This window comes from Chrysochloris asiatica, unplaced genomic scaffold (genome assembly GCF_000296735.1).
Source record: "Chrysochloris asiatica unplaced genomic scaffold, ChrAsi1.0 scaffold00025, whole genome shotgun sequence".
NCBI classification, from domain to species: Eukaryota; Metazoa; Chordata; class Mammalia; order Afrosoricida; family Chrysochloridae; genus Chrysochloris; species Chrysochloris asiatica.
The window spans coordinates 14079970-14093279 of record NW_006408543.1 but is presented as its reverse complement, the minus strand read 5'-3'; the positions used below and the strand labels follow the sequence as shown (position 1 = coordinate 14093279).

General features: G+C 43.8%; 1 protein-coding gene across 1 annotated transcript in view; it reads left to right on the top strand.

Moving 5' to 3' along the window:
• The first annotated feature begins 1544 nt into the window (after window positions 1-1544).
• PPP4R4 (protein phosphatase 4, regulatory subunit 4) overlaps window positions 1545-13310 on the top strand; it is a 158336-nt gene continuing 146570 nt past the window's right edge. Inside the window, 4 exon segments of the mRNA XM_006839624.1 lie at window positions 1545-1641; window positions 1828-1890; window positions 1893-1984; window positions 3098-3171. Of these exon segments, the coding sequence (XP_006839687.1) occupies window positions 1545-1641; window positions 1828-1890; window positions 1893-1984; window positions 3098-3171 (326 nt within the window).

The window sequence follows — 13310 nt, the reverse complement described above, 5'->3', positions numbered from 1 at the left end:
AACAACAACATGGGCAAAATATAGAATGATGCAGAAAAAAATCAAAAGAAGATGTAAGGCATACACAGAGGCAACGTAACAACCAAAAAAAGGTCACTGTTCAACCATTTCATGAGACAGCATATGATTAAGAGCCATTGTGCACTGGAGGCATTGGCAAACTAAAAGGCTCCTGGAACTGATGGACTACAAATTGAAATCTTTCAACAATCTGATGCAGCATTGGAGACACTCATTAGTCTATGCCAAGAAACTGGGAATAAAACTAAGTTGTCCAACTGATTGGAAGAAATCCCGAAGATGGAAATCATCAGACAGTATCATTAATATCACAAAGAAGTAAAATTTTGCTAAAGATAATTTAAAAAGTTGCAACATTGACAGGGAACTGCCAAAAGCTCAAGCCTGATTTAGATGAGCATGCAGAAAGAGCGATATCATCTCTGACGTACGATGGATCTTGGCTGAAAGCTGAGAATACCAGAAAGATGTTTACCTGTGCTCTGACCTCTCAGAAGCAGATTGCCAGACCTTACTCCCAAGGCATCTCTGGGTGGGTTTGAACCTCCAACCTGTTAGTAGTCCCGAGTTTAACCAATTGCAGAATCGCAATTGACTAGATGATAACTAAGCACAAAGTAAAAATAAGTAAAAGTTATTAGACACATAAACCTGATATTGACGGACAGAGTTAATGAACTATTGTATATCTAGTCACATGGAGAAACCCCTAAAACATTATGTATTTGGAAAACCAAGAAACATGAGTTCTTTAGCACAATACCATTCATGTGTATTAAACATCGATACATAAATTAAAAGCATTAGCATCCTTCCCGGTGCTCGAATGCTTATTAATCATAGGGGAGAGGAGGTGCATATGGGAGACAGGAATGGATGTAACGACTGAGAAGTCTGACCAACACAACTCTTACCCCTTAAGTCCACCCCTTTCACGCTTCCTATTTTCCACAGAACCAAGTGCAAGCGATTCAATGTGTCAAAAGCTGGCCTTTCTCATTAAAGCACATGCTTCCCTTTTCCACCCACCTTGCCAAGCACCGGCTCCCCTCACATCCCAAACACTACACTGACTGTACTTCTCAAAACCAGAAACACTCAGGCAGTAATCTTCCGTGTCTTTTCCTGGCTGGTCCCTTTGTCCCAAACGATCTCTAATTCCTTTTGGCAAACCCTTTCTGATCTTTTGAGCCTCAGCCTGTGTCTCTCTCCCCTGGAGTCCCCTACAGAAATGCATCACCGTACACCTCTCCCCAACACCCAGGCAAGTACACATTATGATCACTTATTTGCCCCTCCCACAGGGCGGTCCCTGGGCTTGGGTTGGCCTTTACGTCCCCAGCGTGCCAGAAGAGGTTATTAACAGCTAGCTGGAAGGTTAGGAGAGAGGTTCATTAAACCCCTATCCCATCTCTCTTCTGGGTTTCTTTTCCTCTTTGGTTCCGCCTTCCCGCTCCCGTCCCCGCCCTCAGCCCGCTCCCGCCAACCGCGGAAGGTGGAATGCTCTACGCACGCGTCACTGGATGGAGCGCACTTGGCTGCGGGCAGTGCGCGAGGGAAAAGTGGGCGGAGAGGGGCGGGCGCAGAGGGAGGCGGTGGTCGCTGAGACGTTACGTGGCAGTGCGGTCGGAGGGGGCGGAGCCGACGTGGATGTTCCGCCCTAACCCCGCCCCAAAGCACGCCCTCGCGCCTCGCCCCTCCCCCTCGCTGGCCCGCCCCGCCGCGGCAGGCAGCGTTCCTGCTCCCGCTTGCGGGTTGCCTCTTGCTCTGCTCCTGCGGCTGAGAGCGCGAGAAAGTGCTGCTGAGGGGCGGCCGCGGCCCGCTCGGGCCCGGGTGGCGAGGGGGCCCGGCGCTCCATGCATCCGCCGCCGCGATGGATTTTAGTGAGAACAGCTTATTTGGCTACATGGAGGATCTGCAGGAGCTCACCATCATCGAGAGGCCGGTCCGCCGCAGCCTCAAGGTGCGCCCCGGGGAGAAGGGGGCCCGGCACCGTCCCGTCCCGAGGCGGCCCGGGACCCTCTCACAGCCCGGCCTCGTCGCTGCGCCCCAGTCCGATCCCTTCTTAAGGGATAGCTCCCCGATCCTGAGCCAGCCCCGCTGTCCCCTGGCCCCGAGGGGCGACTCAGAGGTGCCCCTCGTCGTCGTCCCGGGCCCCAGGAACGGTCGCTCGCCCGCAGCCTCCGCCCTGCCGTCGTGGCCCCTACCTCCCGCTTATCCCGGGCCTCCCCACCGTCAGCACAACCCCGACGACCCCCTTCCTGGTGACTCCGGAGCCCATCCTCCACCACCCTCCTCCTCTCCTGCCAGGACCCCCAAGTCTGCTGGGGCCTTCAGTCACCTTCCAGAGTCCTCCTGGTCCCGGTCTTCAATGCCCATTCGGTAGGAGACCCTTAGTCCCATCCTGAGTCCGTCCCCCCAAGCCCCTCCAGGATGTGGCCTCCAGCTCTGCCCGGGGGCCCTGCCCCCCCAACCTCCGTCACCCTTCAGCTTGCTCCCCACCCCGCAGAGTCATCTTCCTCCAGCCTCCGAGGCCCTCTACCTCACTGCTGGCAAACCTAGGCTACAGACCCCCAACCCCACCGTTCCCTTGGTCCGAACCCCTCTCCCTCCTCGGCCTCCCTCTCGGGACGCTGATCCCCTTCCCTTGCCCCCAGATTCCGTTCTCTTCATCCCCACTCCTGTGCAGTCTTCATCACCCCCAGCCCTGTGAGCCTTTTCTGGGCTGGAAAATTCTGGAGAAATAGCCTTGGTTTGTGGCAATCACAAGTGTGTATTTTCTTTGTATGTGCAAATAACGCCGCGTTTCTGCAAGGTTCTGAAGTCATAATGTGCTCCTCAAGCTGCGATCTAGAAACTAGAAGAGTGAAAAACCAACACAAACTCCACCAGCCAAACCCCAAGTGCTTCCCCTGTCTCCCCATCGCCTAGAGCCCTCAGACCCCTGCTTAGTTTCCATTGATCCTGCGGGAATTGTGAAACTTCGTCATTGGTGGGACTTCTTCCTTGAGGGTCACTGGTGGGCAAGTCCGACTTGACCGTTTGTTGGGCATAATTTGTCCTTTCTACTTGACAGACACCAGAAGAAATAGAAAGACTGACAGTTGATGAAGAGCTCAGCGATATTGAAAGGGCTGTGTATCTGCTCAGGTACAGTCATTCTATGAAATCACTGCGCTCCTGACTGCCTCCATTGAATGCTTAGGGCTCTCTGCAGATTTGCTTTACATTTTCCCACAGATTACGTTTGCATGCAATGCACTTAAATATGTTACAAATAAATTGAATCTAGGTCTGAATTTAGGAATTTGAGAATGGAAATCAAATAAGAGACCGAATTTACAGAATACTGCTTGCAGGAACAGAACATTTAAAAAATAACTAATGACTGGAGTTGAATCGCATCCCCCTTTTTCTTTCTTCTTCTTTTTTTTTTTTTAACTTTGGTTGTTCTCATGTAGGATTTAGTGAGTTTAGAGGCAAGAGTTGTTGTTGAGCCAATTCCTACTCATAGCGACCCTGTATACAGTTTCCGAACAGCAGCTGGTGAGCTCGAACCACTGACCTTCATACAGTGAATTTAAAAATTCATCACTGGAGACAAGGGTGTCCAGATATGCAAGTTCTAAAGAAAAAAAATCCTTCAGGAGATAGTGGTGCTGGAATATGCTGTTCAGGGTATCCTATTGATATTACTTTTGTTATAGGGGCTTTATAATTTTTCTGGAGAGACTTTTTCTTTAATTGAGCTTTCATTTAAGTTTCCAGTGATATCACAGATTTGACAGATCGCTTCAGACAAGTGATTATTGTAAATATTTATAAGATTTCTCCGAGTTAATTAAAAATTTTGGTATTTGTAGGTTTTATTTCCTAAAAAACTGATGAAGGTGAACATAAATGAACACAACTATGAATTTATACGTAGGAACCAAATTTTCCTAAGGTATTTTGCATATAAACACATATTTGCTTTAAAATTTGCTTAAATGTGTGCACTTTCTCCCGTTTTGACAAAGTAGTCTTCACTTTTGTTTTTCAAAATCAGATTTTGAAAACTTTAGTTGTTATATCTCTCGGAAGATAAGTATTTACCATTCTTGTTTCTTTAGCTTATGTCTGCTTTCTTAGTTTTGGGTGTTGGCAGATTTCTTGTTTGTTTATATATCATGTTTCTAGTCCTGTTATTCACTGGATGATTCTGTTTTAAAAAAAAATTCTGATTTCCATTTTCTTTATTAGTCTTTAGCCTACTACTGTCATCTTAAGTATCTGTTCTTACTTTAGTTAGAATATCAGTATATGTATTTTGGGCCAGTCTCACAAATCTGTTCTTTCAAAGTGTTTCTGGATTTTAGACCTTTTGTTGATGATATTTTTTCCTCTTTCTTGTTAACATATTCTCATCATTTCAACCTATGTAAAATTCACAGTCTGTGTTTTTGGTGTTTACTTAGGAAAGAATCCAGCTTTTCTTCTAGTTGGATATTGCACTATTTAATATTTGAACATGTTTAAATGGCACATAAGAGTTGTCAACATTTGACTTTTCCCATAGTTCTTTGACTCCAAGTAGACAGTTGATGGAAGTTTGGATGAATTTCTTTTAGCATACAGCAGTGAATGATTTGAGATAACTTTCTGCTGAAGAGTTTAAATGCTGGCTCACAATTAGAAAATGGAGACTCTTGTTCTACTTCCTTGTGACAGCAGACACCTTATTCTAGGTATCTATGACAAAGCTGCTCTTTGGAGATACAGCGTATTTGCTTTCTATTTTGTTAGTGAATCAGGTCGTCTTAAGTTATATCTTCTCCCCCGCCACCCGCAAACACAGACTGTAAGTTTCTCTCAATCCTGGAACTTACAAAGCCCTTACAGAGACAGATGGGCCCACTCTTTACCGGAGGAAAGTTTGAAAAGAGATCCAGTGTCTTTAGTTTCTTGTGATTCACCTGCCTTGAAGGAGGCTTGCAAGGTGACTGGGAAGGCAAACACTAGTTTGATTGTATCTGGGTTCTTGACCAAAGAGTTCTTTTGTGTTCCTACCATCTCAACATGTCCTGGGGGAGAGCGGGATGTCACCTCTCATCCAACCCTGCTAGAAAGATCCTTTCTTCTCTCTGATTCGGGAGGCTCCGTCTTGTTCCAAACTTTCCTATGGTCAAATTTCCACATCTGCTCTTAAGTATTGTGCCTCCTGCTTTAAATTTCATTGGTTCTTTTTTTGTTCTTCATTTATATTTTCCAATGCTATAGAACTTAAAAAGGAGCCCTGGTGGCATAGTTGGTTAAGCATATGAGCTGTTAACCAAAAAGACAGTAGTTCAAAACTACCAGCCTGCTTTTCAAGATAAAGTTTACTTCCATAAAGACTTATAGTCTCAGAGACCCTACGGAGCAATTCTTCTCTGTCCTGTGAGGTTGCTACTGAGTCAGAGCCAACTCTATGACTGTTTTTTTGGGTTGGGTTTATAGAACCTAATGCTGGGTTGTAGTTGTTTTTGGGTTTTTTTGTTTCTCTTTTCATGATTTACAGGTTTCTTTTTGAATGCTTGTCTTTATCCTAAGGAGCCCTGGTGGTGCTTTAGGAGAAGCACTGGGTTTGCAAACTGCGAGGTCAGCAGCAGCTCACACTCACTGGAGCAAAATGAGGCTTTCTGCTTCCATAGAGATTTACAGCTTTGCAACAACTCATATACGGGCTGCTATGAATTGGAATCCAGTCAATAACAGTGGGCTTGGTTTGGTTTTGGGGAACATTATGTCCTGTACTAGATATTTTACATTCAGGTTTTTATTTTTTCTTTCTGCTTTTGTGTTATCAGATTTCCTTTCCCCCCCATTTTCTTCTACTTTTACTTATTAACCATGATTTTGGAACATTATGTTAAATTAGAATTCAGTGTGTTGGTATCGAAATGCTTTCTGTGAGTGAAGCCTATGATCATGTAAACCCATTACCTAAAGCAGCTTTATACAGACTCCTGTTGTTGAATGGAAGACGCATCACACTCTTCATGATCTTGCCCTAAAATGTGATTTACTAATGAAGCTTAGAACATGACAGTATTTTGAAGGTTTGACACAGATGAATTTGTGATTTTGCATAAGTATGATGCTGATATATCCATCTGTGGCATTTTAGCACTGAAGCAAACAACTTTCCTAATAGTCACAGCTTGTGGCTTAGTCAAAATCACACAGCAACATCTTTTTCCTGTTCTCTCCCATCTATGTGGTTTTGGCCTGTTTTTTAGGAATGTGCTTCAAGCATGTGAATAATTTTATTAGTGCAGCCTCCCAAGTGTGTACACTGTACCTTCATTAAGTAAATCATATATATCATAAAGAATAGCTAATTGCCTCCCACATAAATCCCAGACTCTGCAGCCTGGCATTCAGACCACTCCAGAAGTAATTCCATCTAAGCTGTGCAATGTCATCTCCCACCAGCCCCTCACTGGTTTTCCCAGCTGTAATGGAGAGACAATGCAGTCATTGACCGTTCAATGATGTTCGTATATTTGCAGAATTGTGCAGCTGTCACCATAGTCAATTCGATAATATTTTCATCACCCCAGAAAGAAGCCCCAGACCCATCAGCAGTCACCCTGCATTTCCTCTCAGCTCCCCAACCTCCAGCCAGCCTCTGGGAACTGCTAATTATTGCCCGTCTCTGTGTCTTTGCCCATTCTGGACATTTCATGGAAATGGAATCACTCAGTATGTGGCCTTTTGTGGCAGGCTGCTTTCATTTACCACAGAGTGTTGAAGATTCATCTAGACTGTAGTGTGTACTAGTACTGATTACATTTCAGCATATGGATAGACCACATCTTCTTTATCCATTCATTGGCTGATGGATATTTTGGTGGTTTCCGCGGAAGGTCCATCTCTGTTTGAAGTACTCTTGCTGACCTCCTCATGGTTTCTCAGATATGTATTCTTCGCCTTCACTCTGCTTTTCCCCATTCTGGAATCCCTTTCCATTACACCTGCTCAATATTTACCCACCTCAGCTGTAACCTTGCATCTTCCATACAAACTTCCTCAACTGCTGGATCCTTAAGATCCCAGGCTTCTCTGAGCTCCTGCATCACTTAGTGACTGCAGCCTTCAACTGGCAATTACTGCTTTGCATTCCGTAACCTCTGTGGGTCCGCCTGCGCATGCGTGTCTGTTGTCCAATAGGTTGTAAGCTCTTGAAGGGCAAACCATACATGATGTTGTTTTTGTTCTTTGGTTCTATGCTGTGATACTAATATGTAGCTTTTAATAGAGTAAAGCATATTGATTTGAAAGTGACCACAATGCCAGGTGAATTAAGTATCTTCTGATTTTTATATGATAGGCAATAGAATCAGAGACTTGGATTATCCAATAGGACTTCCAAAGGTTAATGGAAAAGCTTGATTATCTTTTTAGTTCTATCTTTTCCATGAACTTTTTGGAGGCCCCCCCCCACACACACACACACTTGTATTTGATTCTGCTTGTTATTCTGTGTGTGACATGGGCAAGTTATTTATGGTTGCTGAGCTCTGGTCTTTTCATTTGTCAAATAGAACTACTTCCTATTTCCAAGGGTGGTTGTATTCTGAGTAGAGCCCTTGTTAAGTTTCGTTCCTTTACTATCCTTTGCCTACTTCCTTCCTACTGAGGTGCTCAAAGTCCATGTCGGATGTTTGGAGCATGTCTGTCTGAATGTTGCCTTCCAATAATTTAAGAAGGCAGGCAGACAGTCAACTGAAGTTTGTGATAGTTGTCCATTTACAAATAATCTATTTGTCAGAAACCGGAATCTTCAAAAATCATAATTAAGAGCTTTTAGCTGAGTGATAATGTCAGTTTTATTATTGCTCAGTTTCACAGATAGAACTTTTCTTACCAAATGACCTTACCTTAAGCATTACTGGGTATTTGCATTACATATTAAATGTGCTGTTTGCTTTTAAATTGTTTCTTTTATAGTCACTTGTGACTTTTAAACTGTTTTGCACTTTACCCCCCTAGGGACAGTCAGATAAAACGCATCTTTCTTTGGGAACTTTCTCCCTTTTTCTTTCTCCTCCCTTGTTTTCTTAAGGAGTAAGTGCTCCCCCTAGTGACACCAGCATGAGACTTCTGCAGCCAGAACTGTGAAAATGAATAAAATGGTTATAAACTGAGGGTGTTGCCTACTGTAGGATAAGCTCTAACCATGTGGTCAGTGGTTCAAACCTACCAGCAGCTCCACGGGAGAAAGGTGGGACTGTCTGCTGCCATAAATATTTACAGTCTTGAAAACCTGATACAGAGACACTAGATGGCAGTGGGTGATTACTTATCGCCTCTGAGAACTCAGGTTCTTGCACTCAAGACAAGAGTGGAAGAGCCGCAAGGCAGTGACAGGGCTCTCTTGTTAAAATTGATTTGTGTTTCAAAATGCTTTAACTTTGCTCTGCAAAATTGAAAACTGGTGTGGAAAAACTCTTTCAAGAGCTTCTCGATTCCACCCTTCTTTTACTTTCTCTGTTATCTTGACTTAAAAACAATGAGACTGTTGTCTTTTAGTTTCAGTGAGGTGTGTGTGTGTGTTAGAATGAGATCGAGGAGTCTTGAGTGGTCAGTATTGGGTGTCCAGTTTTTTTTGAGTCATGAGGGACCAGTCGCTGGAGAAGGCTGTCATGTTTGGTAAGGTGGAGGGTCAGAAAAAAAAGAGGAGGAACCCCCCCTCCCCCAGCAAGATGGATTGGCAAAGTGGCAGCATTAGTGGGCTTAAGCATGGCAACAATTGTGAGGTTGGCCTAGGACCAGGCAGTGTTTCATTCTGTTGTGCATAGGGTCACTATGAGTCGGTACTGACTTGATGCCACTTAACAACAACCCCAAACTCACTGCTGTTGAGTGGATTCCAACTCATCGCAGCCCTATGTGGCAGAGTAGAACTGCTCCGTAGAGTTTTCAAGGCTGTAAAGCTTTGTGGAAACCGACGGCCACACCTTTCTCCCATGGAGCAGCTGGTGACTTGTCTATGCTGACCTTTTGGTTAGCAGCTGAGTGCATTAGCCACGGTGCCACCAGGGTCCCTTGAGTGGTGTACAACAAATGCCTTAAGCCCTCACAATGGGAGATAGCAGTTGGTTAGTTACTAATCAAAAGCATTGGCTAACGTAGGGAATCATAAAAATAATATTTCACTTTCAATGTAAAATATAAATATAATATGTTAATCTTGTGATGTAGGGCCAAAAGTTTTTCTTTGAGTATGGGTATGCTGATTACAGTTCAGAATCCTTTCTTCCATAAATCACTCCCCATGATGCATTTGCAATTGTGAGTTGAGATTTCTTTAAAGGGAGTGAGAACTTTAAGACGCTCGTGAAGCAAACTGAAATCGTAATGTTAGACCTTTATGGCTCTGTCCTTGTGTTTTACAAGTTGCCCTGTCCCTCCCCAATTCAACAAAAGCTGTCGATAATGGCTTCCTTTTGCTGAGTTGTTCTAAAACTTCCAACTTAGTTTTCCCAAGAAACAGCTCCTTTTTGCATTCATGTGTTTATGTTTGACATACAATATCAAGTACAATTGGGATAAACTGGTCTGAGCTCTGGTGGTGCTGTGGGTTGGGCCTTGGGCTGCTAATAGCAAGGTCAGCGGTTCAAACCCACCAGCTGCTCCAAAGGAGGCCGATAAGGCAGTGTGCTCCTGTAAACGTTGACAGTCTTGGAAACCTCTTGCAGCAGTTCTACTCTGTGCTATAGGGTTGCTATAAGTAGAAATTGACTCAATGGCAATGGCTTTGGTTTGGTTTTTAGTTTGAGCACAAAGACAGGTGACTGTAATTTAGGGGTGTGTGTGGGCAGTCTAGAGGAGCTAAGAGTTTCCCCGCTTACCATTGGGTGTTGCTTCATCGAGTGAGGTTTTTAACACCTTGTAGAAGGTGCTCTGGTAGCTTATAACAGTTACGAGTTGAGCTGCTAACCTCAAGGTCACCAGTTCAAAACTACCAGCTGTTTCGCAGGAGTAAGATGACTCTTTCTGCTCCTGTAAAGATTTAAAGCCTTGGAAACCCTATGCAGGGTCATTATGAGTCAGAACCGACTCCACGGCACATCACCACCACTACCACCACCACCTTGTAGGGAGTCTTGGTATGGTGCTGTAGGACCAACACTGGATTGCTAACCACAAGGTTGGTTGTTCAGGCTTACCTGCTGCTCCTTGGAAACCCTAGACAGGGTTGCTATGAGTCAGAAGTGACTCGGTGGCACTTAACAACAATCACACCTTGTAGTGTAGTGGTTTATGAACTGGGCTGCCAACCGCAAGGTCAGCAGTTTGAAAGTGCCAGTTTCTCTTCAGTAGAAAGTTGAGACTTTATGCTCCTGTAAACATTTACAGCCTCGGAAATCCTATACAGTCAGAACCAACTTCACAGCACACAACCACCACCTACCACCCAACACCTTGTAGAGAGCTACTCCCCCACTTAACCACCACCACCGCTTCTTTTCAAAGCATGTGCAGTGAGGATCTTGTTTCACCCTGGGACACCCATGACATTGCTCGTTTGTCTCTATGCATTGACTCTGGCCCCATGGTCTGATCTGGTGTTCTTTTCCTTCACCTTAACCTACTTGAGAAAGATATGGGGAATTAATCACAGTTAAAGACATAAGCATATTTTTTTTTATCATAAGCGTATATATATAAAATGTTTTATTGTGAATTATGTGATAGTTTACATGGGAGAACATTAGCTTTACATTCATCCTATCATATATTATTTCATTGCCATGGTTACAATCCCCTCCATGCATCATGAACCAACCAAAGGGTATACCCTGCAAGCCTGCCCCCCGGTTGTCATCACAGAGCCCCTTTCCCTCTCTGGGTCTAGAGTCTGTAGCCGCTCCATCTCTCCATGTCATCGTCTCTGCCTCCATCTCTGGCGTCACTCTTTCTCTGGGTAGGGTTCCGCACTGCACTCTTTTCCCTTGATGGTCCCAGGGACCTCCGCTCCTGGACCGTAACATCAACCACTCCCCACCTTTTGCTGCAAAACGTCTACCTTTATATTTCCAACCCTCGCAATCAGTCCTGATAGCAATTATTCACTGTTGTGCCACGTGAGTGCTATCCCCATCTGCTTTCATCAGCTCCTCCTAGATAGACTGCATTCTACTCTGTGGAGATTCTACCTTCCTCCACGCCCTCTGGATCTAGGCTCCCTCTTGAAGCTTGTAAGCCAGTCACTTCTTGCCTTTGTAGCTCCCCCTTTTGGGTAGCCAGTGTCCGAGTTGCCCATCCCTGTCTACCCTGTGTACCGAGGGGGTGGAAATGATTCTCGCTGTAAAGATTTGCTCCCTCTTTTGAGCTATTGCATCCATAGGTGTAGGTCAAGTTCATCAAATTGTATCAGATTACTCTTTGTTTTTCTCTTCTTTCTCCTTCTAGTTGAGTTCTATTTTCTTTGGTTTTTAAAGTTTCTGAAGTATAGCATATGCAGAGATGGGCACAAAGCATAAATATGATCGTTGGTTGACTTTTCACAAGTGAACACACCTGTGTAACCAGCACCCAGTGTAAACAATAGAACATAGTGATTCTGTTAGCCTAGTCGCACCCTTTTGCTGTCCTCCATTTACGATTCTCCCACTTCTGAGAAGGATAACTATGACCCTGACTCCTAACACTGTAGATTATTTTGTCTGATTTTGAATTTTGCATAGTAGATGCTTTTTATGTCTAGCTTCCTTCACTCAATATTTTTAGAAAGGGCTTCATGTATGCTATTTCATGGCGCAACAGAGTGTTTTTTCTCTGTTGTATAGTATTCCATTGTATGAATATACCACAAGTGTTCTATTGTTGGTGGACATTTGACTTGTTTCCAGTTTTTGGGTATTATAATGTTGCTGTGAACATTACTTTGCATGTTTTGGGGGAACACATATATGTGAGTCTTCTAGGTATGTTTAATAAGTAGAATGATTGGACCACAGCAGATGCAGATGTTTAGCTTGAATACTGTCAACAGTTTCCCAAAGCCCCTTCACCAATTTAAACCTCTGTCAGCAACATCTCAGTGTTCTCAGCCTATGTTTTTTAGGAAATAAAAGTGGCAGATTTTCTAGTATGTAATTTCTAGCATACCAATAATGAGTTCTCTACTTAAAGATTCAAACGAAACTCTCCAGATGTTTGTAGTTTTCTCTGCACACTTTACTTACATCATCTAGCTCTTTTTCTCCTTTTAAAAGAAAAGGACTTTCTTTAACATTTCACAGTCGGTCTGTACACTGCCAGACTGTTTGAATTTTACTGTTAGCCGTATGAGACATTTTATATGACTAGCTTTTCTTTGTGGGAGAGAAACAAAGTTGATGTTGGAGTTCTTCACCTGTTTCTGGGAGCACAAAGCCAGAAGAAGAACACCCTGGGTCTTCAAGGATGAGACAGGATCATGGCATACTTTGAAAAGGTATTGCATCTCTCAATAAGTTTTGTCGCCTCCAGTTGCTGTAGTTTTCATGACTGCAAGAGATGTTATTTCTAAAAAATGCCCAAGGTTTCATCCTCTGTTAAGATGGCCCACTTGCCTAGATCCTAGAGTATGTCTTCTCTCTACTTGAGGCCTGGTGACTTGGCAAATTCTAGATTCCCTGTTTTGGAAAAGTACTAGGTCTCCGAACAGAATGGGTTTAGAGGTTATCTCTCATCTTCTTTTCCTTGTCTTTTATTATGAGAACAAACATGAGAGGCATCGATTTCTTTTTCTCTACTGAAGCTTCAGAAGGCTTTCTCTGTTACATCAGTGGAAAGCAGAATGCTCTCCCGGGATCTGAGAAAAGGCTTAAAAATAAAAAGTAAACTCTTTTCATCAATGTAAGGTGGTCCAATGTGAAGAAGATGGAGGGAGTACACAGAATCTCTGCATATATGGAGGTAAGCATATGATCCAGACCTGGTGGTATTGAAGGAAGAAGTCCCAGATGCATGGGCAAAAACAAGGGTCCCGGAATTGAGGGATAGCTATTGAGATCTTTCAACAAACTGATGCAGCGTTGGAAGCACTCACTTACGTATACCAAGAAATTAGGAAGACTGCCACCTGTCCAACTAGAAAGATCCATATCTGTACCCATTCCAAAGAAAGACAACCCAATAGTATCCAACAATATCATTAATACCACTTGTATATAAAATTTTACTGAAGATAATAAAAGAGTGATTGCACAAGTACATTGACAGGGAGTGGCCAGAAATTCAAACCTTAGTCAGAAGAGGACATGGAACAAAGG